The following is a 24620-nucleotide window of genomic DNA, read 5'->3' on the forward strand; positions in this document are numbered from 1 at the left end:
AATGGTCTCATTCATTTACATCCAAAACGTAGTTTTGTCATTGGGGAACAAGGATTACAAAGTTATGCTGTGATCGCAGACAAAGACCTGCTGTTGTAAACAAGCACATAAAGGAGTGGGGTTACTGGTCTGTAGCTTAATGCATGATAGTAAATATTTTTAACATCCACCTTGCCTTGTGGTGTTTTATAGAGACAGGGCAATTAAATTAGAAAAGACAACCCTGGTAACAAAAGCAACAAATAAATAATATGGCAACCAAACACTAAAAATAAATGAGATTATGAAGATTATGATTACCCTGGATCCACAGTACATTAAATCTTCCTGACAAGATGGCATTTGCCCTCTGATTGACTCCTACCTGAGTAGGTGTAAATAGGTGTGTACCCTGTAAACCTGTGTCCGTTTCGTGCAAAGCCAGCATTTTGCAAGTACTCCCCTACAGGGAGTTCCTCCTATTTGCACGCAGAGCTTTGTTGTCTTTTTTTCTCTCATTGGAAAATAACCCAAACAGGTCCTGTAGACGTAGTAACTGAGATATTATCGAAGCATACTTCACCTGAGGGGGATCCCGTCACACACTTTTTTTTTTTTTTTTTTTTTTTTTCCATTCCTGCACAAACGAGCCCTGGAGGCCAGACGGCAGGCAAAACAAGTAGAGCACGGTTGGGGCAGGCTAAGCCCTGCTAACAGCTTTTCACACTTTTTTTTTTCTCAACAGGCTGCTGTAAATAGGTTGTAAATTGGTTAATACAGCAAAGTCTCACAATTACACATAAGGTGAATTGTAGCAGGGGTTAAAGTGTGATTAGTAATGTGGGGGAAGGCACCACCAAGTTTTGTGTCGCACAAGCTTAAGATTTGCATTGAGACGACTAAAGTAATCACTGTGTAAAACTTAAAAAAAACACACCTCAACTACAGTGTGATTAAAATGTCGATAGTATCAGAACTGCCATCAAGATCCCACATGACGATTTAAATGCGTAGGCACGGGGCAGCAGAACTATAGCCTCACGCAACTGTTGACCTTGCAGATAACAGCTGTTGATGTCTGGGTCAGTAGTCATGCTGGCATACAGACTTCTTTTTAACAAGGGGACAAGGAGAAACAATCACATCTACTCTGAGACGGCGTTAAAGCTACATACAGGTCACATTGTACCTGACATTCCTCTGCTATCTGGACATATTAAGGGACACGTGAAAAATACCTGTAATCTAGAGCCAAGGTTCAGTGGATTGTACTCTGACTTCCGTGCATTTAATGCTATTTCCACGTGCATCACTGCTCGCTTGGATCTGGTAATGATTAGAGATTATTCAGATTTGAAAGTATATGTTTTACTTTACTGTCACTTATCATATTACCAAATCTTCTTTCACTTCTTTTGGAGGAATCTCAACATATCATTTTATCATTTTCTCTTAATAAATTCTTTGCGTCGTAGTTTGCCAGATAACCATGTGGAACTACTATGAAAAGCATGCCAAAAAACTAGATTCGAGTGACATGCAAGAAATCCAGGCATGAAAAGCATGTATTAACATTTGTGAGCCTTATGTGGCCGCACATCGCAAAATCGTCTAAACTAATTCAGGACAAATGTACGGATTATGTAAAATTGTATACTTTGGAGTAATGAGGTCCCAGATTAAAGAAATAAAACTCTGCAGGACTTTAAGTTTCCAATCATTATGAGGAATGTCATATTGTTTACACTGTCTGCTTTACATTTGTTCCTCTGGGTAGCTGGGGTGTCAGTTTGAATATAACCAGCTTTGCATAAATCGCTATGATCAGAGAGGGAAATGAGGGCAAATTGTTCCAGAAGTTTAACAATGATTCAGCTTCCTGCTGGGTCCCAGTAACGGCTGACCAGTAACGTGCAAACAAGGGAGAACAAACAGATGAGCAAAGAGATCCATTGATGTCTTTGATAAGAGAGCGTGTAGAGTTAATTATACATTTATGAACGTTTATCAGTTTTCTTTTTCAGTTTACACAAGGTGCTGGCTCAGTGTAAAAACCCGCCCAGTTATTTTGATATTTTAATTCCAAACTTAAGCTTGTCTTGCAGCCGTGCTTTGATCACTGCGGTTGCGTGTGGCTTCAGCCTCCCTTTTTTTTTTTTTTAACCTTTGTGTTTTCGTGTCATTGAATCTGACAGAATTTACCTGTTGCTATGGCAAAATGTGTTATGAGCACAAGAAGAAAAGAGAGAACACGTCTTTGCTTGTTTACAGCTTTGAATTATTTTTATTACCATGTTCTGAAGCTTTGGACATGAAAACACTGAAGATAGACTGAGGTCTTTTGCAGGTGATGAAAGACCTGATGTCTCTCCTGGAAAATAAAATAATACATATCAGGAGACCTTTAATATAAACATAACGGCTTATCACTGACTTAACTATTAAATGATTATGTGCCAAAGGAGTCCTCTTTTTACTCATTTCTTTTACTAATAAAATTTAAATCATTTAGCAACGTGCTGTGTGGTTTGGAAGGGATTTAAATATATAGGCTATGTGCACTTCAGCTATTTGATAAATTGTAACATTTAAATTAGAATCCAATTTGCATGCCAAATAATGCAATATTGTTTTGTGTTTCTTCAAAATTAACTATTTTTCTAATATAAAGGTACCTTTTGACTGATCTTCTGTTAACTTACCGAAATAACCGAGGCCCTGTTGCCTGGTGGGTAAATCAAGTTCTTTTAAGAACAACATACAAAGACAGCAAATAACAAATGATGAGGCTCTGAATACATATAATGATCGAACAAGCATCAAATCATCACACAGATTTTAGTTTTTCTCTGGGATTTAAACTGAATTTGGGAGAGATGATAAATGTTCAACGGCTACTGAATAAGCCGGATAACATTTGATGCATTTGGTTTTTATTTCACAAGGTTAAAACTGCAAAATAGTTTGTTTAATACAAGTTTGGAAATTGGTGCAAAGGGTGAAGGTATATACTCTCTACCGTAGTGTGATGAAAGCTGTTTTGTAGCCCTGCTGCTTGTCATTAACAGCTTATGAGACTCCGTTCGCTCACACACTAGACACTCAGCACAGACCTCAATACCCAGGACCCCCGGAGAGAATAAATAGAGGACCAATCCCTTTTCTTAATGCTTTTACTGTCATCACTTACACTGTTATGACGTTAAAACCCCATTCAGTGTGGAAACCGTTCCCCCATTTGCAGGCTAAACTTCATTTCTATCTCAACCCCACCCTCAGTGCCGCGTCTTTGGCAGTGTTTACCCCATTCCCCCCTTTTTGTCTAAACATGAGAGAGGAGTTAAGTGGTGTACTCACACAGATGGCTTGCATGAAGTATACCAAACCAGCCTCCAGTACCTAACAGCTATGGGGTGTCGAACCTCGTCCAAGGGTGCCTGTAGCGGTATTAACTGAAACGGCATCTGATGCAAATGTGAAAACAAAATAGGAACTGCAATTTTTTTTCTACTATCCTGGCTCATTAGTCTGCCTTTGATTTTTTTTTTTTTTTTTTTTTATTTTTTTTTTACCATCAGTATACTTTCATCTATTACACAATATAGCTGATATAAATGATAGACAAAGCAGATTTTTCAACAACAGAGCAGCTAACTGACATAACTCAACTATATGTAAGAATGTTACATTGAGAAATATTATAATAAATAAATATTATCGCAAATAATAATTGACTAAGACGAGGTGAAAAGCATAGACCTGTACAGCAGGGTAATATGTACTGTATATAGCTGAATGAAAACACTAAATACACATTATTTGATAAATGAGAAATTAGAAAGTCTAAAATCTGAAGATCTAAAGAGGCATGCAGACAGATATAATTGTGTTGTACCTGTCTTCAACAGTGTAATTCTGGATTCTGAAGTGGTCCCCAACATAATAAGAACTACTGTAGGAAAAAAGAGCTCACATTTCTATCCTTCCACACCTTTTGATAACCTCGTTGCTTGAGATTTTTATTGCGTCTTCAGAACATTTTTTCCAGTTGTTTGAAAACCAAAATAGAAACTTTCCAAACCAGCAACAGGCAGAGGCTTGCTTTCATTCCTCCTTTCATTGCTTCTTCTCCTATCAGGACAACATGAGACAACTTGAACTTTGTTTTAATGTCACTTTTCAATTTGTGTCTCACGCATCACCTATTTAAGCATATTAAAAGATAAAGAAAGTCACACAAAGTCACATGAACAGAATCTTTCCTACACCTGGCACTTAACAGGTGAAACAACAGAATGTGTGTATTCAGAGGGTGGGACCAGGTACACACCAAGAAACAGACTAATGACTAAGAACATGCACATGTTGTGCAAAACCGTAATGCTCCAGTAGATAAGGAGACACAGGTAACGTGGTTTCAAAACAGAGCTGTCCAAATACTATAATTAGTGGCTCATGAAATATTTTGAGGTGTATGTATTGTACAACGACAATAAACACATGCCTGCCATAAATAGCATGAAGCAATTCCTGGAATCAACATGAAACTGGTTTTATTTTGAACTTTTGAAGACATCTCTGGCTCTGAAGCCACTCAATGAACGTTCCGCTCTCAGCAACATAATCTTCTGCAAAACATCTTGAATTGTCCCCTGCCTCGCACGCAAAATCTTATTGTTTGCACTGAGAGAGGGAGAGAAAGAGACGGGTCTTGAGCTGGAGAGTTATGCAAACTAAATCCTCGTCAGGTTGATGTCTTCGCAGGGTTATTTTTAGATGTCTCGTGGAATTTGCTGCAACAGTTTACATTACTGAAATGCTAAGCAGGGTTTAAATATTTTTCTCAGATATTTTGAAGTAATGTGTCCTAATCTGTCTACCAATAAATATAACTATAACTAACAAAATCATGTATTAACTGAAATATACATGTAAAAAAACGGGAAAGGCACATGAATGTACAGGTGGGGATGTGCAGCACAGTATTTATATAATTACATAATGCTCAGTGGGGTTATATGTGTCCTGCTATTCAATTTAGATATTTAGACCACTGGGGCCATAATTAAAGCTCCCTTTACAACATTTATCTCTTTTTGATTTCATTAGCTCCTAAAAGGGGAATTGTATAGACTGTTTCACTGGCACACGCAAAAAGCAGACAACATATCTCAGTTGTTTTGAGGGGTTTGCCTTCATCATCTCATCTCTTATTTCCATAACTACTGCGCATCATAATTCCACCACAAACTCATAAACCGATCAAGCTACAGTAACATTAGCAAAATCTGTTAAGAAGCCGAGGCACGATTGAGAAATTCTTGAACATACCAACACACAATTCAACTCAACTTGATGCCACACAGATTTGATGTTGCACTTCCTGTGGTGTGTTTAGCCACAGCTTTGCTCTTCACACCTGCAGTCAACTAAGAATGTTTATTCTTCTTCCTGATGCCCTCCAACAAATGACTGGTGAGCTATTTTCCTCCACAAACGACTGCAGGCAGAGGGAACTCATTAGGCTTGTGACTGTGTCTCTTTCATGAGTTAATGCTGGGCCCAGTCACCTTCCAGACAGCAAAGTACTGTTTAACTGGTGTTTGGAGCTTAAAAAAAATAGTGGAAGAAACTGACTGTCAGCAACTGTAACTGTAGTATGCGCTACATACGCTGAACTGTGTGCGTGTTTTTCACCCAACTACTGTATGTATGTGTGTAGACGTGTATTCTGTGCATGCAGTTTATTGTGTTGGCATCAGTTTGTGAGTCTTGAATGTTTATGACCTAAACACGGTGCCAGTGAATCACCGGACTGTATTGGCAATAATCAGAGCGTTAGTCACTGACGTCTGACAACATGTTTCACACTGTTCCTCATTTCAACATATCAACAAGTGATGCCTCAAGGCCGGACTCAGAGCTATAATTATAGTATACTGCACCCAAATACACATTTGCATCTGAAATGTCCAATTCAATTTCATTGTGACAAGACATACAAAGCGTCCATGGGCACTCCGTCCATAGTCTCACATTTTTATGGCTTACAGGTGTGTGCTTCCAAAACCGATTTAATGAAAACTGAAAGCTCTTATCTGATCTAGTGTCTGATCTGCAGAAAGGTGCTGTATCTAATGTGCTCATAAATCTCACAGCTCTGATGAGAACGGATGAGACAATAAGAGCTGCAGCCTATAATTAAGATAATTTATGGCAGGAAAATGTAACTATATAGACGCATTTTTAATCTATTTTCAAAGGTTGATATGCCTGCCAAGCGTTTGAGCTTTCACAAATAAACCATTTTTTTTATTACTATATTTGTAGTAGTATTTAAAGTAGTTAAACAACATCATACCACTGCCTAATTAAGGGCTTATGAGGTGTCACTAATGGCTTAATTCATGTTCAATAAATGATTAACTGATGCCATAGGCCATTGCAAATATTGGGTTGCCAGATTTTTGCAGTTAGAAACGTTGGTTATTCATAAGCATCATGGGTTTCTTACTTTCTAATTAGCCATATCATCTGCAGATATAAATGTTGAGACGCTTTTAGGAAAAGTTTTAAGCATCAAGTCTGCAGTTGTAAATGTTAATAAAATTTTAATAAAATAATTTTGGTCCACGTTGTATCTGCTTTCTATAAGTGGTCAAATATTCTAGCCAGTAGTAAATGCTTTATGAAGGATTATTAACCCCCCGCCACCTCCCTTTTCTTCCATCATACACCTCTTGGCAGTATATAAAGCTCACATATCCCTCTCTGGTTCCACCTTTTTAAAGCCATAGCAGATAAGGTTTTATTAGGTAGATCCTGATGTACACAGGAACACACACAGACACACGATGGCCTCACAAGCTGCTACATGCAGTGGCCAGAATGAATATGTGGTATCTGAGCTCTTGTCATTGTGTGGTTAGCTTACAGGAATCCATCCTTGACATGCCACCTTTTTAAAATACTGACTTCACCGTGGATTGGGTGTCACCGACAACACAAACAGATCATTACCTGAAAATCAAAACATTCACACCAGCACAAACGTGTGTAGCCTCCATACAAAAACAACTTGAAAAGTACAGTTGGCATAAACAAAAGCTAAACCACCTCAGTAACAACATATCAGCAGCTTAGGGTGTCATCAACACTGGTTTCCAGGTGGTTTGTGGTGATGTTATTTTTCCATTTGTCTGTGTAGTGACACTGTCACAGCACGACCCACGAAACCAGTGTTTTGGTCTGATAATTTGCAGAAAATAAGAGCAGCAGTTATACAAATGTGGGTTATTGAGTTCAACATGACTGCCAGGTAAACCAGAGTGGGTGCGTGGGAGGATCATGGAATGGTATCCGGACTGTGCAGTTGCACTAAATGAGGATGACACACAGATATTAGCTATTAAAGGCTTAATATATAGTTCAAAAGTATCTTTAGTGGATCTGGTCCTTGTTGTCTGTTTCCTTGGAATTGCATCACAAGTGGCACCCCGTCTCCCAAAACCTCAAGGCGGTTCATTCAGACAGAAAATAAATCATGACAAGTAATTTGTTACTTATTGAACTACTGATCTCGGCACTGAGGAACAGGAAGGAAAGACCCACTATTTTAATATGAGAAACACAGTAACAATGGTTTCTGTGTAGCTGTGAAGTTGGCATGAACATCTAAAGTTCACCCCTGAGCGGGAAGCTTTGATGTGAGACCTGCTTTCTCTGCTGTCATGTCTCGCATCTTTTCTGCTCTTTTTTTTTTTTTTTTTTAGATATTACACTCCATCCTGGAAAAACGGTGCAGAATATTGTTTTCGATATAATTAGGAAGCAAAAAATTCCAGTGTTACATCTACCTGAAATTGACAAATGATACTGCAGTACCTGCAGGCACCACTCCTTTTACATACAAAGGAAACATACGCCACCTGGTTGTCTCAGGTAAAATAGTCCCAAGGTGTCTGCCAGATCATATTTCACAGGTGAGGCAATAATAAAGCTTTATTATTGCCCTCACTGGCACTCACTGGTGTTTCTCTTACGTTTTACTCTCTTACTATATAATGGAGTCACGATAAAACTGTTTTTGTGATCAGTTTTATGATATACTGTCATCTGCACATGTTTTGTGATGCTCCAAATGTTTGGAAATCATTTAACTCCGCCCTCTTGGGTTGGTCCTGAGGTGAGCCGGCTATAAACTGCAGCTCACACACGTTTGCAGGTGAGAGAGGCTGCAGAACTCTGACAGGTATGATAGCGAAGAAGGAATTCACTGGATTCAAATCGTCTTGACGCGCACAACCTCAGGACTTTACGCAGACTTATTGGATCAAGTCTCGCGCAGCAGTGTCGAAGGGGAAGATTCGTCAAAAAGCATGAAGTTGGAGGTTTTGTGCGGAAGCCACTGTGACATGAAACATTTCGAGGTGTCCAGTGATGCGGAGGGGAGCGTGCGCTCTCCTCTCTCTGCTGAGGAGGAGCTGGGGTCGGATGGAGACTGCGTGGCGCACAGCCCTCCACCTGTTACTCCATGCACCGGCACCAAGCCCAAGCCGTACACACGGAGACCCAAACCCCCGTTCTCGTACATCGCCCTCATCGCCATGGCTATCCGGGACTCCCCCTCTGGACGTCTGACTTTGGCGGAAATAAACGACTATCTGATGAAAAAGTTTCCGTTCTTCAGAGGCAGCTACACCGGCTGGAGGAACTCGGTGCGACACAATTTGTCTCTAAATGACTGTTTCCTCAAAGTGCTCCGGGACCCATCCAGACCTTGGGGAAAGGACAATTACTGGATGCTCAATCCTCACAGCGAGTACACGTTTGCTGATGGAGTGTTCAGGCGCAGAAGAAAGCGCATCGATAAGCGGTTCAGCAGGGAGCCGGAGGTGTCCGAGCAGGCGGAGGAGCCGCAGAGCATCGAGCAGCCTGCAGCCTCTACCAACACCGGCTCATGCGTCAAGTTTACAAGTTCCTTTGCTATAGACAGCATCCTCAGCAAGCCCTTCAAGAGGGACTGGCACGAGGAACACGCACCACCCCACCCCGGCTTCAGCTGGCCGTGCCACACTGAGCTCATGATGCCTCTTTCAAATACACCTGCCTCATTTTCTTTCGTCCAGCCACCCTTCATGGACTCGCATGTGTCATACGCATGTGGCGGTGGGCTGCTCTGTCAGAAATAAATGAGTGACTTTGTGACTTCTTTTTTTTTAATGGATGATTAAAAATCATCAATGTGCACTGATGAGGAATGATGACTGGACTTTGTTGTGGTGGCAAGGTGTTAAACTCCCCTATTTTTGGACCTCTGGTCATTTCCCCTTCAAGTATCATCAGATTTGATATTTTATACACAACTTCTGTTGTAAATGTTGCTGAACCGACGATTAACGCTCTTGTTTGTGTTGAAAATGTGCACTTTGACTTTTCTTGTGTCTTTCTCTTCCCAAAAACATGCTCTTTACAGTGAAATAAAAAAAAAAAAACATCAACTGATGGTCTGTTTTCTTCTATTGTTGGAACATTATTTAACCCTTTCGTGCATAAATGATGATAACCTCAGTCAGGATTGTGTGTGTTTTCTGAGTGTTTTTATTCATCTTTAGGCATGAAAAACAAGATTTTTCAACCCATATTTTATAAAGATATATTTACATGTCCAGTAGTTGAAATATAGCTAGTGATGCATGATGTACAATTCAGTGGACATGTGATTGATCATAATTTCCTCCCACTATAAAATCAATACTTGGAAAGAGCAATTGCATGACTCCTTAGATGCAAGGGTCTCTTTTTATAGAAGGTTTGAACAGAAATAAATGAGCAACTTGGTGTTTCTGGCTGTCTGTCGACCATCTTGGTTGATCTATGGCTTGCCACTGGCTAGCAGTGTATGAGATGATGCAGTAGCATCCACTGTAGTGGCTGATGTGCAACTATGCCATCAAAACTCATGCATATACAAGAAAACAACCTCTGAATAGCTGTACACTGTAGTGACCTCTATGCATGAAAGGGTTAATATTAGAATAACAAACGCAGTCGTTCTCGTGGGGGGCCAAATAATACTGAAACTTAAATGAGACTCCTACACCCGTTGGGTGACACTGCAGTAATGTTCATCTGGACATGTGTTCACGTGACTCCTCGTTGGAAAGTTCCTGGAGCTCTGCTAGGGGTGGGTTGCAAGTGTGTGAGGGGCCTGTTATATGGGCTGCACTGGCCTCTTCCTATATGTAAAAGCCTCATGCTTACAAGACTTTGCAGCCTCCTGTGTTGTACATATTTTGTAAATTAATAAGGAAAAGGAGTATTATAAAAAATGATGATATTAATAATTATAATAATAATAATCTGCCGTTTCCTCTATAATTAATGCCGCAAAAGAATTGACGTTATAAGTATTTACTTTTCAGTGTTCGCTGCTGTTGCCGGATAGGGGTATCCAATATTTATGTTTTCTGTCTGGCGCTGCAAATAGCTGTCGCCTCAGTCACCACACATGCGCAGGAAAGGGTTTATACAAATGGCGCATCCTGAGCGAACTGAGCTCGACTCCACAATAGAAAGAAATGTCTTCCTAGTAGGCCCATTCTTCTGAGGCTAGAAAGTAAATTTCCTTCTAACCAGCTGTGCATCCTGGACGCAGCGGGGTGTGCGGGTTTGATGTTGCTGGGTCGGTTGTACTGTAACTTGTGCTGGCGTGTGAGGAATCATTTCACGCCCTTATAGAAGGTGGTTTGCTCTGTCATGACACCAGACGCGTAAAAACTCCAGCAAGGTACAAAAAAAAGGAGGTTACAGTAGTCATCTTTGCACAAGTGACATTTTGAATATCTCATTATCTGAATCGTTCCTTAAGACTTAGTCTCTTAATGAATGCATTCCTCCGGGGGTGTAATCCAGGCTCCAGGAGGTAAACTGACACTTGCGCGCTGTGTGTGGTACGTTGGCACGCTCTGATGGAAAACGCATGCGTCCTCTCATGTCAGCCCTAAACCCTGAACAGAACCCAAACAAACGAACGCTGCAGGACTCGGTCTCCCCCCCTCTGCACCTTAACAAAATGAAACCACTAACGTCTCTGTTTGCAGACACACGTGAGGACAAAGGGGGATTATTTTAATGGGTCGTTTTATCCACCGTGTTTTATTTCTTGATCAAATATTTCACCGACCAAATGTATTCAGTCAGAGGTGTTTTGGAAAGTGAGTCGTGGGAGGAGATTTGTCTTACTCCACTGCGCCGTGTCCGGCTTCTAGTCTGGACCCTGGCCAGATGGGGAGGGAGTAGTTCCTGGCGATTTCTTGGAGGGATTTCGGGGGGATAGAGGGGCAGAGAGAGAGATTGAAGAATTGATAGGTGGTCGAGTTGTGTTTGGCCGAGTGGATATGCGCAAGCAAAGACGAGGAGCTTTATTCCCCCTCTCCTGTGGAATTATTGCCAGCGATGGACAGAGAGAGGAAGGAGGAACAGCAGCTGGTGTTTCTTGATTTTCACGACTCGAAACGCGCAGAGCATCGCAAAGGGACACTGTCAGTTTAGTGATCGCATTAGGAGGCCTTTGATTGCGTTTGAAATACAGGGGGGGAAAAAAGTCAGTTGCCCGAGTGCTTATAGAGCCCCCGCAGAGAAGGGATCCAAAAAAGAGGAGTAATCATGACTACCGAGAGCTCCAAGCAACATTTGGATCAATCTGATCCTCTGCTGAACGCGCAGCCAGTGATGGAGAGCGCGCAGAATGCATCAGCCAAGTGGAAAAAGGGAAACTCTGGCTTGAGGCGCCCCGAAAAGCCTCCCTACTCATACATCGCTCTTATTGTGATGGCAATCCAAAGCTCGCCGACCAAAAGGCTTACTCTGAGTGAGATCTATCAGTTCCTGCAGGCCCGCTTCCCTTTCTTTAGGGGATCATACCAGGGATGGAAGAACTCCGTCAGACACAACCTGTCTCTTAACGAGTGTTTTATAAAGCTGCCTAAGGGTCTCGGTAGACCCGGCAAGGGGCACTACTGGACCATCGACCCTAGCAGCGAGTTTATGTTCGAGGAGGGCTCCTTTCGGCGCAGACCTCGGGGCTTTCGTAGGAAATGCCAAGCTTTGAAACCAATGTACCGGATGATGAACGGTCTCGGGTTCGGTGCGTCTATGTTGCCGCAAAACTTTGATTTCCAGCCCCCCTCGGGGTCTTTAGCGTGCCATAACAGCTACAACATAGACCTGATGGGTAATACAGTGCCAGGTGGATTCGAGGGACTCGGAGGGGGACACCACGTCCCACACATGTCATCAGGCTCCGGGTCATCGTACATGGCCGCCTGTCAGGTGGCCTCTAATGCGGACTATTGCCCGGACAGCAGCAGCAGCCCCCTGCAGTCCTCCGCAGCGATGGTGGGCACTTTGGACTGTCAGTCTCCTTATGCAAATGCAGCCTCGCACTGGAGTTCACCTGGTGTTTCTTCGTACATCAAACAGCAGACGCTGGCATCAGGCAGCCCCCCTTCTTCTGCTCTGCACACGGGAATGCCATCTTACTCTCTGGATCAAGGCTATCTGCACCACGGTGCGCGGGATTCCTCTGACATCTCAGGTAGAGTATCCCTGTGTATCCATATGCATAAGCTATATGTTGTGTATTCTGACTCCTATTTGCACCATGATGCGTCTTAAGTTCATCATCAGCATTAAACCGTAGTTTAATGAGAGATGGCAGCTCAAGCAGAAGTCAGTCTTTGCCTAAAATGCAGTCATGTTAGATTTCCAGACATCAAATGCATGAAACAGTATAAGAATGAGCACATCTGTACAAAATAAAATTTAAAAATGCACGTTTGTTTAAAGTTTGATAAGAGGTGTACACGTAAAATGCACATGTGAATGCATTTTAGAGTAACATGAGTAAAAGCTCAAACTGATTTTCAGTGATCAATTTAAACCTCTAAAAAGGCTCGCTCTGGTTGGACAACTGGTTAATATTTGAAACCTTTTCTTGCTCAGTCTTAAAATCATGTACCATAAAATAGTGTGTGAAGTAGTCACAATTTATACACGCCACATTACGGCCTAGTGTTGAATTTAAATTTCTTACAATTTGATTGTATTTTCACTCCAGCTTTGTTTAGAGGCCTCTGTGCAGGAGGACGTGAAGCAAACAGCTACAAAACAGGAGAAAATGACACAATAAAAAGGACGAATTCACGATAGGTGAATAAGTAACAAAATGTTAATCAACACAAGCATCCTCAACGGTGGGGGGAAAAAGGTTGTTTTTTATTTTTTATTTCTTATTTCAGTAAGGCCTTTACCAAGAGCAGCCCAATAATCAGTATTTACAGAAGAGCGTGCTGATGTCTCATTACTTATTTCATTTAAATTCCATAGTCTTTTACCTGACAAAACAAATTGATACAACTTCCTAACGAATGTTTTATAATTATAAATTATGACTATATTGATGGTTAATAAATGATTTACTCTGGTTTATTCCCCTTCGAGCTACTAATAAGAACATAATTAGGGTCGCCAAGTTGTGAAAAATTCAAATATGGCTGCTCCCCCGAGTTGCTTGTTTTATTTCTATTATTTATTTATCACTTTTAGAATTTAGGTCATTGAGAAAATCTACCCTGTGAAAAAGGCCTGCTCATTACCTGTACTAAAATGGTTTCATAACCATAAAGTGTTTGGTTTTTTTTAATTATTCATTTATTTAAAATCAGTTACAACAACAGACTTGAGATAACTGCAAACAAAACAATCTTGTAATATTTTATCAATATTTGTAGATTTAATGGCTCATTTGAAAGTTAAAAAAATGAAGACCAACATTTATGACAACATTTTTGGATACAAATACTAAGGATAAGACTGGCAAGCTCTGTAAGTTATAAATGACTTATAATTGGCCTTAGTAATTTATTTGTAGTAATTAATAAAGTCATTAATAAATAAGTAAAGGGCTCCTTACTAAAAAGTGCAATTTTTACCTCAAAATTTTTACCTCTACTACACATGAATGAAAACGCATATTTTTTTGTTATCCAGCTGTTGGAATAAAAAAAAAAAAAACAGGCATCAACAACAACAAAAATATCCAGATACACCCGAACTAAAGACATGATGGCGTGACCTCGTGTGTCCTGTGTGTTCACAGTGGGGTTGTCTCGGTATTCCAGCCACTCGGCTCCTGTGTGCGACAGGAAGGACTTCGTTTTGAACCTAAACGGAATCTCTTCCCTTCATCCCAGCACCGGCGGATCTTACTACCATCAGCTTCATCACCACCATCAGAGCGTCTATCAGGACGTGAAGCCGTGCGTCATGTGATGAAACTCCACAGACAGACGTTTCCTGGACTTTTTTCCCCCCCGCTAAATTCAGCCCTCAGGTGGAGTCACTTCAGCAGCCTCTTTGGTCCCTTTTAGTCCATTTTAGTCAGAGACAGTTTTTCTGCAGTGAACTTTCACCTTATTATGATGAACAGTTAATGATGTGAGGACCTCCTGTGGCACCGCACGCTGACTTTACACACACGGATAAGCAATATCAACATTTGTACTGAATAAATACATACCGTACACGTACCTGAATTTATCTTTATTCGTGCACTTAATATTGTTTTTCCTGAAGTTGCTGAAATTGTGGCGGATTTCCTGCAAGAAGTCATTAAAGAGATTTATTTTTAAAGATGATTTGTAAGTGTTTGATGTCTCCAGCAGTTAGTCTTTTTATGAAAGTTTTTTTTTAAACAAAGCTCTTTTTTAAATAAGCACTGCAGTTCTCATGTCGTCCTCTATTTCTTCTTCTTCCTATAATAATAATAATAATAATAATAATAATAATATTATACCCAGCCAATTTAGAAAAGCAGTGTGCGTTCCATCTCACTGACTTCTATCCTTGTATTGCTGACCCTTCAGAAAGGTTTGGGTTTGAATTTCTACTTCTTTGGTTTCCCCCCCTAAAACAAATGCTTAAAAGAGCAAAATTGCAATTATTAATGGTTGGCACTTTGCAGAGACACTGAGCACCATAATGAAATGCCAGTTGTTTTAACAGTGCTTTCCTTAGTCAACATCGTGTCTTATTTCCACTCTGGAAAGCCGATCAAGGCTACTTAACGTCAGTTTTGTATGAGAAAGGTTGTGAGACACTCATCAGGCATGTTATGTTTGGAAGAGACGAGTTTAAAAATGATTTAAAAGACAGTACACCCTCCTCTAAGGCTGTTCATAACCTGACCATAATCTAATAGTTATCTGTGTCTCTTTTTTATCCTAAGAAGTCTAAAGAGGACATTCATTTCACAGCTCAATTAGAAACTCTTCATTCCTCATTCAGCCCTGTTGGTTTCCACGTGACCACACCGCCACCTCGTGGTGGTTGGAAGTTGCTCCCTCTCATTTGTGCCCATCACATTAGGGGGAAGTTACACGAGAACAGTGTTTGGTCAGTCACTGACCTTTAAATGCTGAACACAGACAATGGTGCTCTTACGTCGATTATCCATAAATAGGCTTTTATGCACTGCAGTGAATTGATGTGGACTACAGGGGAGGTTGACATGATTATTAATCCACAAGTGGCTGGATAGCCGAGTCTTTGCAGATTAAAGTTGTAGACGTTTTGGCATCGAAGAATTTTGAGACACAGATATGGTCATAAACTCAGGACGGTGAATCTAAAAAGACACAAATGTTCAAAGACTGATGTTTGAATAGTGTGAATATACCACCCTGCCATCAAAAATGAAAAATGTACTACTACTACTAATAATAATAATTTTTAGGCCAACATATGTCCATACGTGGAAGTTCAATAAACACAATTTGTTCAGAATAAATGTTTCATTGCATCCTGCTGTAATCAGTCTGACAGTCTGCTCTTCATCTGGTGTTTCATGCCTGTCCTTCTACGTGCTTCATGTTAACCCTAAATCTTGTAATTTTCCAAGTCTAATAACATGAGTTCTGAGATCTTTAGAGGTCAAGTACAAAATGATTACATCTATCATAGAGTTGCATGTTGTATTGTTAATGTAGGCGGTGCAGTGTTGACAGATTAGAAAGGCCAGTGTCATTTACCATTTAGTTTTCAGAGTGAGAGCACACACGGTTGTTACATTTAAAGACTACAAGATTATTGTCTGTGCTGTCCAGTGCTGAAGAGAATTAGGAATACATTTGAGCATATCTGCAATCCCTGGTGTGTATATATAAAATATATACCCCAAATTTAGCAAATCAGAATGAATAAAATGACACAGTGGTTTATACACTTATGGTCAAACATTCAGAACTTTTGGCTTGCTGCTTTTTTTTGTGATAAATATTAGTGAGGAAGTAATTTTACAAAAGCAAAAAATGCAGATGTTACACCAATTAAACGCAGCATCAAATATCACCTGCACATACATGGAGAATACAGGTGGTTTTGTCAGAGTACAGGGAGATGCAGACATTTACAGTTTACAGCTTTGGCCACTAGCCACGGCTCATTGAAACCTATCACAAAAAATACCTCTTCAGTGAGTTAGTAATTCACTGGGCAGAATGGCTGCTAGTCCTTAAAAAGTCTAAAAATGTCTTCAATTCAAATGTACAAATATTCAATAATTATTCATAAATTTGTCCTACACCTGAGTCTGTGCTTTGCATTGAATCTGATTTTTATATATATAAAAAAAAGATGGTACAATTTTTCACCAGCCTGTTTGTCCAGCTCGGATCAGAGCCTTCAGATTATTTTAAATTACACAGAAAAACAAAGATCAGACTGAGGGAAGAATCTGTAGAAAATGTATCAAATGAAAGAAGAGAAAAAAAAAAACTTTCAAAAAGGTTTCTTTCATTGTGAAGACCAGTTTTAGTGTCTTACTCCTCAGTGGACACCTCCCCCATGAGATTTCATGAAAATGATGCGATTAGTGAAAAGAAATCAGTGTGGAACAAAGCATCAGGTAAATGTGTAAATTCAGCCAAATGACATTAATAAAATATTTGAAATAGATAAAAGGTGAAAGTTAGGTGAGTGATGATAAGTAGCCAAGAACATTTTCCACCAGTGTCTTTTATACAGCTCCTGACTGCTCCTGAACATCATTGTTGTCTTGGTGTCTACATGACCCAGAGTGGAAACCATTAAGATTATGTGATTAAGTGATGTGGTGCAATTTTACCAATTTAACTTGACTGAAAAGCTTGATATTGGGATCTTGAAGTGGATGTGGTGATGCTGGGGGTGCTGAATCTTCCACACACTGTGACAGAGTTGCTATAAGAGTCTTTTCAATGAAAATATGTGTATATACTTAAAAACATGTTTCAGTTTTTGACTAAGATGCAGCGCACATACATAGTTTTACACGTGCACACCATAACCTGTGTTGAAAACTGAATGTGGTGCGTTAAAATAATTAGATGTTCCCATGTAGGAATAACCAGAGTTATAACGAATGAATGGCTCCTTAAACAAACAAGGGCCCAGTTTACAATAACTAAGTGCATACGTGTTCTTCCATGAGTATTCCCATTTTCTGCTTAATTATATTTATTCCCCATGACACTTCAGATGTAAATGTTGTACATTGCACTCCACTAAATTTATTTGACAACTGTAGTGACTAGTTACTCTGCATATTTAGATTAATAATTCAAAATATAATTGACAAATGAACTATGATGTATCATAATGTGTTAAGATGAGCCTTTACTGATTCCTGGAGGGAAATTCACAATCACCTTGGCAGTATATTTAAAGTAAGTAAAATGATCCCATCCTTTACTGGCTGAAACACTAAAACTATTACATACCAATAGACCATTGTGCACAGTGAGTGCTTTTACTCTTGGTGCTTAAAGTATATTTGGGTGTTCCTATGTTTGTACTTTTACTGAAGGGAAAATGTTCAGTTAAATCACAGAACAGTGAGAGTGGAAACACTAACAAACTGCTAATGTATAAGTCTATCTGTATCTACTGATTTGGCCGTACATCTCTTTATTTCCTCTGATGACTGGTGCCTCATTTCTCATAATAAATGCTCCCTTTTAGTTCATTCCGGCTGAGACTGCAGTACCGGTGTCGGACTACAGTACTAATTTCAGACTGCAGTACTAATTTCAGACTGCAGTACTGGTGTCAGACTGCAGTACTAATTTCAGACTGCAGTACTGGTGTCAGACTGCAGTACTAATTTCAGACTGCAGTACTGGTGTCAGACTGTAGTACTAATTTCAGACTGTAGTACTAATTTCAGACTGCAGTCCTGGTGTCAGACTGCAGTACTGAGATAGACCGTGGGGTGGCAGTAGTGTCTTATTAATCTTCTGCAGCCTCTTTGCCTTCCAGAGGCTCCTCTAGTCCGATAGATGAACCGCACATCACCACACACATTAACTAGTTAAATGACTCTCAATTGTGTTAATCATTTACAGAGTTTATGAATTAGATCAACATCAACAAACAGTGCAGACGGGGTCTGGCTCGGTGACTTATTTGTCCAATAAATCACCTTCAGCATATAATGACAGCATCTGCTCAGAAATGTAGGTTTGAAAAGTCTGCTATGATAAAATATTTGGCGGCCGCTAAAGAAGTAACTTCAACTCCAACTGGGTTACACGGATCAGTGCAGGCCAGTAGGGGGAAGCTGCAGAACCACTTCTGAACACTAGAGGGAGCCACAATCATAGTTATGATGAACCTCTAATAGACTTAAATAGACGCTCTCTCTCCCTCTGTTTCAGGATTTTTATGTTAACATCACCATACAGTCTAAGTCTCATTTAGGAAGCATCATACTACATTTATTAACTGTTTTATTTTAACATACTAGTGCAGGTTTGAATTCCCTTTGTCTAATTATATGCTCTGGTCTCGGCCTTTTGCTTTGTACTGAAAACTTTGCAATGATTTGGCAGATTTAGTGGTACAAATAAATCTGAAATTACATTTATTTCAATTCAATTGACCAAATATTATCAAAACTGCTGTCTACGTCACCATAAATCAATTAATTATAACGCTGCCCTAATGTGCATATATTGTAATCATATTGGTTTAAACAAAAAACAAAAAAAAACGTTTTTCCTGTTTTATTTTTATTTTTTTGACATCCATTCACGTTTGTCCACGGTGCCTCAGTTGTGGACGCCTCAAATAATAAAGAGTTAAGGAGGACTGGGTGGGCAGGCCGTGGTATTAAGTAAAAGGCCCGTCGTGAGTTGTGTAAACAGCCCAGGGCGGTGGAAAAAGTTCATGCCCGGGTCCATGTAAGGAGAAACCGGCGCAGCACCAGGCCACTGCACGGACATTTAATTAAGACGACCTGCGGAGGATTACATAGATATTGGGACTGTAACTTTGCCTCACAATGACCATTTACGATTTCATGCACATTCGCCTCTGACAGCAGGGCGATGCTGAGGCCTGCAGGGTCGGCTCATTGAACCATCTTTGGTCAAAATCTTCTTTAATTTCAAACCTCAGCCTTGAAATGAATTACGCTGCGTAAAAGTCCAAAGTCTGCCATAAAACACCTTATAAAATTAAAGATAAATGGAGGGGTAACTATGAGTAGACTCATAATACAACACTTGTTTATTCGGTTTTACAGGAGCAATAAATTCCCAAAAGGCCTCTAACATCACAACACAACAGAGATTTAAATATTTTTGATGAAAAGCGCCATATGTAAGGTGTCCCGGCCGTCCCGTTTGGTTTCCCAGCCCTTAAATCCCTTTCTTGAATAAACTCCCACACCTCTGGCCTCCCTCAGCCCAAACTGTCTTTAATTCCCGCAGCAGGCCTAATGAGATCTCACTTAACCGCCCGCTGCCAGCGATGCGAGGCTCTGCCCCGCTTTGATCTCACTGTGATCTGCTGCTGGTGTTGAGTCTTCTCACTAGTAAAAATGCACTTTTAAAGACGTTAAAACTGCACGTAAACCGCACCGTTTGGTGTGCTGGTGTGACTGTCTCTTCTGGAGGAAATAATCTAATGAATTACTTGCATATTAGGAGCCGCAGGAGAGCGTGCCAGATAAAATCACCATGCGTAATTTGTCTTTTTGTTTGTTTTTTTTACATACATATCAGAAAAAAAAAATCTAATGCTATATTATCCAGATTTATGGATGGATATTGGGCTTTTCAATTTGGACGCTGAGTCGTCTGCTTTTGTTTTCTTAATGCAGCAACAGGTCTTAGCAGGGGATGTCATTTTGTATCAAAGTGTGCGGGAATACGCGCTCCATGGTCTGATTGTGTACATGCGAGCTGCTCTGTCACGTCTGAAGCCTTGGCTGGAGCGGGCTGGGAGTTACCGACACCTCCTCTAGTTTTTCTAAAATCCCTGAGTGTGGCCAGGAGCTCTGCGCTCCCTCCGCGCGGCCTCACTTCCCATTGGACAACTCGTGCGCTTTTGGGGAGGAGCTCCACTGGCAGCAAAAAGGAGGAAAGAATTTAACGACGAATTTAACAGTGACGGATGTCCAAAGTTCAGAACTTTTTCAATGTGCGTTTCATAGAGACACAGAGATGGGGACGGCTTAAAGACTGCTGAGATCCAGCGCGCCGCACTGTCGTTGAGACTTTTCCGTCTTTTTAAAGTGAGCCGTGAGGAAGTGTGGTTTGAGCGCCTCGGCACTCAGAGGAGGGAGAAGTGGAGCTCCCCGTCTGCGTATTTTGGAGCTTTATTTTTCAGTTAAGAGTGAAGACATGCAGGCTCGCTACTCCGTCTCCAGTCCCAACTCACTGGGCGTTGTGCCGTACATCAGCAGCGACCCGAGCTACTACCGGGCCGCTGCCGGAGGGGGATACACGGGGATGCCAGCGCCTATGAATATGTACTCTCATGCGGCTCATGACCAGTACCCAGCCAGCATGGCCCGGGCGTATGGACCGTACACCCCCCAACCTCAGCCCAAGGATATGGTCAAACCCCCTTACAGCTACATTGCGCTCATCACTATGGCTATCCAGAACTCGGCTGACAAGAAGGTGACCCTGAATGGGATTTACCAGTTTATCATGGAGAGGTTTCCATTTTACCGAGACAACAAGCAGGGCTGGCAGAACAGCATCAGGCACAATCTGTCTCTGAATGAGTGTTTTGTCAAGGTGCCCCGCGATGACAAAAAACCCGGTAAAGGCAGCTACTGGACTCTGGACCCGGACTCTTACAACATGTTTGAAAACGGGAGCTTCTTGAGGAGGAGGCGGCGGTTCAAAAAGAAGGACGCGCTCAAAGAGAAAGAAGATCGGCTGCAGAAGGATGTGGCGACGAGGCAGCCAGGCCGGGAGCAGGAGCAGCCGGTGCAGGGCTCCAAGCCCGTGAGGATCCAGGATATTAAGACCGAGAACGGGACAGCCACGCCACCGCAGGCCGACTCGCCCTCTTTGAGCACTGTGCCCAAAATCGAGAGCCCGGACAGCAGCAGCATGTCCAGCGGGAGCCCCCACAGCATCCCCTCCAATAGGTCCATCGGCATGGACAGCTCCGAGCACCACCAGCACCACGGCCAGGCCTCGACGCAGGGCTTCAGCGTAGACAACATCATGACCTCCCTCCGGGGGTCTCCACAAGGGGCCAGTGAGCTCCCCTCCAGCCTCACCGCCTCCACCAGGACAGGTATAACACCATCTTTGTCCTTAAACTATTCTCCAAGTCAGACATCTGTCTATAGTTCACCCTGTAACCAAAACTCCATCTCCACTACCTCCAACGCAACCTATCATTGTAACATGCAAGCCATGAGCTTGTACGCCGGAGACAGATCTAGCCACTTGGCACCGAGCACCACCGTGGATGAAACGTTGCCAGATTACTCAATCACCACCACCTCATCCTCCCTGACCCACGGTAATCTAAACTCTGGGCAGGAGGGCCACCATCCCCACCAAGGGAGGCTGACCTCATGGTACCTCAACCAGGCCGGAGACCTGGGCCATCTGGGCGCAACGTACCCAGCACAGCAGCAGAACTTCCATTCAGTCCGAGAGATGTTTGAATCCCAAAGAATTGGCTTGAATAATTCACCGGTGAATGGGAATAACAGCTGTCAGATGTCATTCCCACCGAGCCAATCCATCTATCGCACTTCGGGAGCTTTCGTATACGACTGCAGCAAGTTCTGACCAAAAAAACAAAACAAAAACAGGCTCAGTATTTTCCTCACAGTGTTTGAACTCTTCCAGTAAAATTCAACGTCCCCCCCCCCTCTCTTACCTGCCCACAACACAAGGACTAATGTGAGACAGAAAACAAAAAAACAGAAAAGACTTGATCTTGGTTTTTCTAAAGAACAGTGTTACTGCAAATAACACGTAAGTCTCTTTTTGCTTTTGTGGCTTTATATGATATGTTAAGGATATGTCAGTTTTCATGGACGTGTAAATTGCATATAGTAATTTATTTCTAAAAAAAAAAAATGTAGCCGGATATTATGGACCAAACACCAAAAAAGTGTTTCTAAATTGAATTGCCTTAATTGTCCAAAAACTTGTTCCATTATAAGAAAAAAAAAAAAGTAAGAAAAAGGAACGTGTATATCGCCGTACTATTTCAAAGATTCTTCCTTTGTTGAAAAGTATTTTGAAGGATTTGTTTGTTTGTTTAATAAATGGTCATTTTATGTGAGTTTAAGTTAACGCCTCGTTTCTTACAGACATGAATACAGGCTAGTGATGTCTCAGTCTGAGCCGTGTTAGAGTTGTGTGGAAGGTAAATAGGCCTCGTTATTAATCTGACCTGTGAGATTTAGGTGTTTTTTTTTTTCTATGATGGTTCGTCACAATATATCCAAACTAAATTCAGGATGGTTTGGGCTGTAATCTGCTGCACAGATTCGGATCTAACAACATGCAATTATGTGTTTACTCATAATAAATCCCCTAGAAGCGCGTTCTTAGCTTCTCACCTTCGTTTGGGAGAAGATCTCAGAGGAAACATTAAAGAAATATTAAGGAAAAAGGCAAATGTGTATCCAACGGCGTGCGCACGTCCAAAGAGAACCTCTCGTTGAGGATGCTTTTTAACATTCAGATTTCATTTACGGTTTCTATTCTTATTGTCACATCCGAAAAGGCTTCATACTAGATGATGTTGACCTGAGGACCAGCCTGCACGCAGCACAACTTTGTTTTGGATTGCCTTGTGTGTTTACTGGCGCATACCAGCGCTTACTTAATATCATACCACACATGCCAAAGAGAGTCCCGTTGTCACTTCAGTCTGAATGTTTGAATTCTCACCAGTCTGACTTGACACTGACGGGAACGGAGACAACTACGACCGCCACGTTGTTTTTTTTTTGTTTTTTTATTTTTATCATAAGTGACTCGTCCCAGTTTTTCAGAGGATGTTTACGAATGAGAGGATATTAAATTGGCTTTATGGACACCAAATGTCAGATTGATTTTTTTTTAAATTGTAATCCTAGTTCCTAGTTTCCCCCCTAAAACAGTTGTAAAGACTCTATGGCTTGTTTTCCCCTCAGTGACATTAATGAGTGAGAATCAATCTCTATTATGGAAACTCATAAATTACTTTACAACAGGCATTTATTTAGTATTATCACGTACATCGGTGGAAATGGATTAACTTAAATACAAGACACACAGCCTCTCTGCAGCCGACAAGCAAAGCAGCGTTTCATCTTACATTTTTATTTCTACTTATTGTATTTTATTGTTTTGATGTTTTTTTAAAACATTTATTAAGCACAGAATTATGTTTATTTTGAATACAATCAAATGTCTGACATCTCATTAATAATCTTATTAATATGTACAGCATTTAAAAATATGTTTGAAGCGTTTTTACTTGGCTAAACTTGTGCGTAACGTCTTCCTACAATTGTACGTGTCCACAATCCATATTGAGACAACGTCAATAATAATAACAACAATAATAATAATAATAATATAATGCTTAATAATAACAATAATACTTAATAATAATAATAATAATAATAATAATAATGCTAATAATGCTTTTATGACAAACGATTATAACTATACTACCAGCATAAATATAAAATCAGGTTTTTATTGAATTACTACTGCATGGTAATAATATAATCTGTAAAAAAGGATTTAAAAAGAATGCCCTTTTAGAAATTTAACAATAATTACAATACACATTTTGCACATTTGAATTCCAAAGCGAGCTGCTTTGATTTTCTGTCGAAATCCAGATGCTTTTCGTCAGTTTCCTCTCAGAAAACACAGCTGATGGCGACATGTCCCCCACGTACTGTGACAGGAGCCGAGTCAGAACTCACTCCGACACGTGAGGTGTGACTCTGAAACACTTTAGAGCAAAATGGAAGGTGGTTAGATGGACTTCCCTCACTTCCCTTTCGACAGCTTCGGGCCTCTAGACCTACACGATGACAGCAGCAATACCAAGAGCCCGGCACATCCAAACAAAACACGAGTGCGTAGCTGCAAGCCATGCGCATATTTCAGACTCCATAGTCCTCGTTGGCATGGCGCGTATTTGTACACAACAACAGCAAAGAACAAAAAGGCAACTATTTTGACTTGTTCCGTGTAGCCACGCTGAAAATGCTGCTTGTGTGTGTGTGTGTGTGTGTGTGTGTGTGTCTCCAAACTCCCCGATCGCTCCAA

At 40.9% G+C, this 24620-nt stretch overlaps 3 protein-coding genes across 3 annotated transcripts; all 3 read left to right on the forward strand.

Moving 5' to 3' along the window:
• The first annotated feature begins 8221 nt into the window (after window positions 1-8221).
• foxq1a (forkhead box Q1a) lies at window positions 8222-9466 on the forward strand. Its single transcript, XM_070845346.1, has one exon. The coding sequence runs from the start codon at window positions 8358-8360 to the stop codon at window positions 9168-9170; it is 813 nt and encodes a 270-aa protein (XP_070701447.1). The 5' UTR covers window positions 8222-8357; the 3' UTR covers window positions 9171-9466.
• A 1876-nt stretch (window positions 9467-11342) lies between these two features.
• foxf2a (forkhead box F2a) lies at window positions 11343-14639 on the forward strand. Its single transcript, XM_070845378.1, has 2 exons — window positions 11343-12577; window positions 14141-14639. The coding sequence occupies exons 1-2, from the start codon at window positions 11647-11649 to the stop codon at window positions 14311-14313; spliced, it is 1104 nt and encodes a 367-aa protein (XP_070701479.1). The 5' UTR covers window positions 11343-11646; the 3' UTR covers window positions 14314-14639.
• A 5900-nt stretch (window positions 14640-20539) lies between these two features.
• foxc1a (forkhead box C1a) lies at window positions 20540-22632 on the forward strand. The gene has a single exon (XM_070845304.1). The coding sequence runs from the start codon at window positions 20706-20708 to the stop codon at window positions 22122-22124; it is 1419 nt and encodes a 472-aa protein (XP_070701405.1). The 5' UTR covers window positions 20540-20705; the 3' UTR covers window positions 22125-22632.
• Window positions 22633-24620: the final 1988 nt, after the last annotated feature.

This window comes from Pempheris klunzingeri, chromosome 15, assembly GCF_042242105.1.
Source record: "Pempheris klunzingeri isolate RE-2024b chromosome 15, fPemKlu1.hap1, whole genome shotgun sequence".
Classification (NCBI taxonomy): domain Eukaryota; kingdom Metazoa; phylum Chordata; class Actinopteri; order Acropomatiformes; family Pempheridae; genus Pempheris; species Pempheris klunzingeri.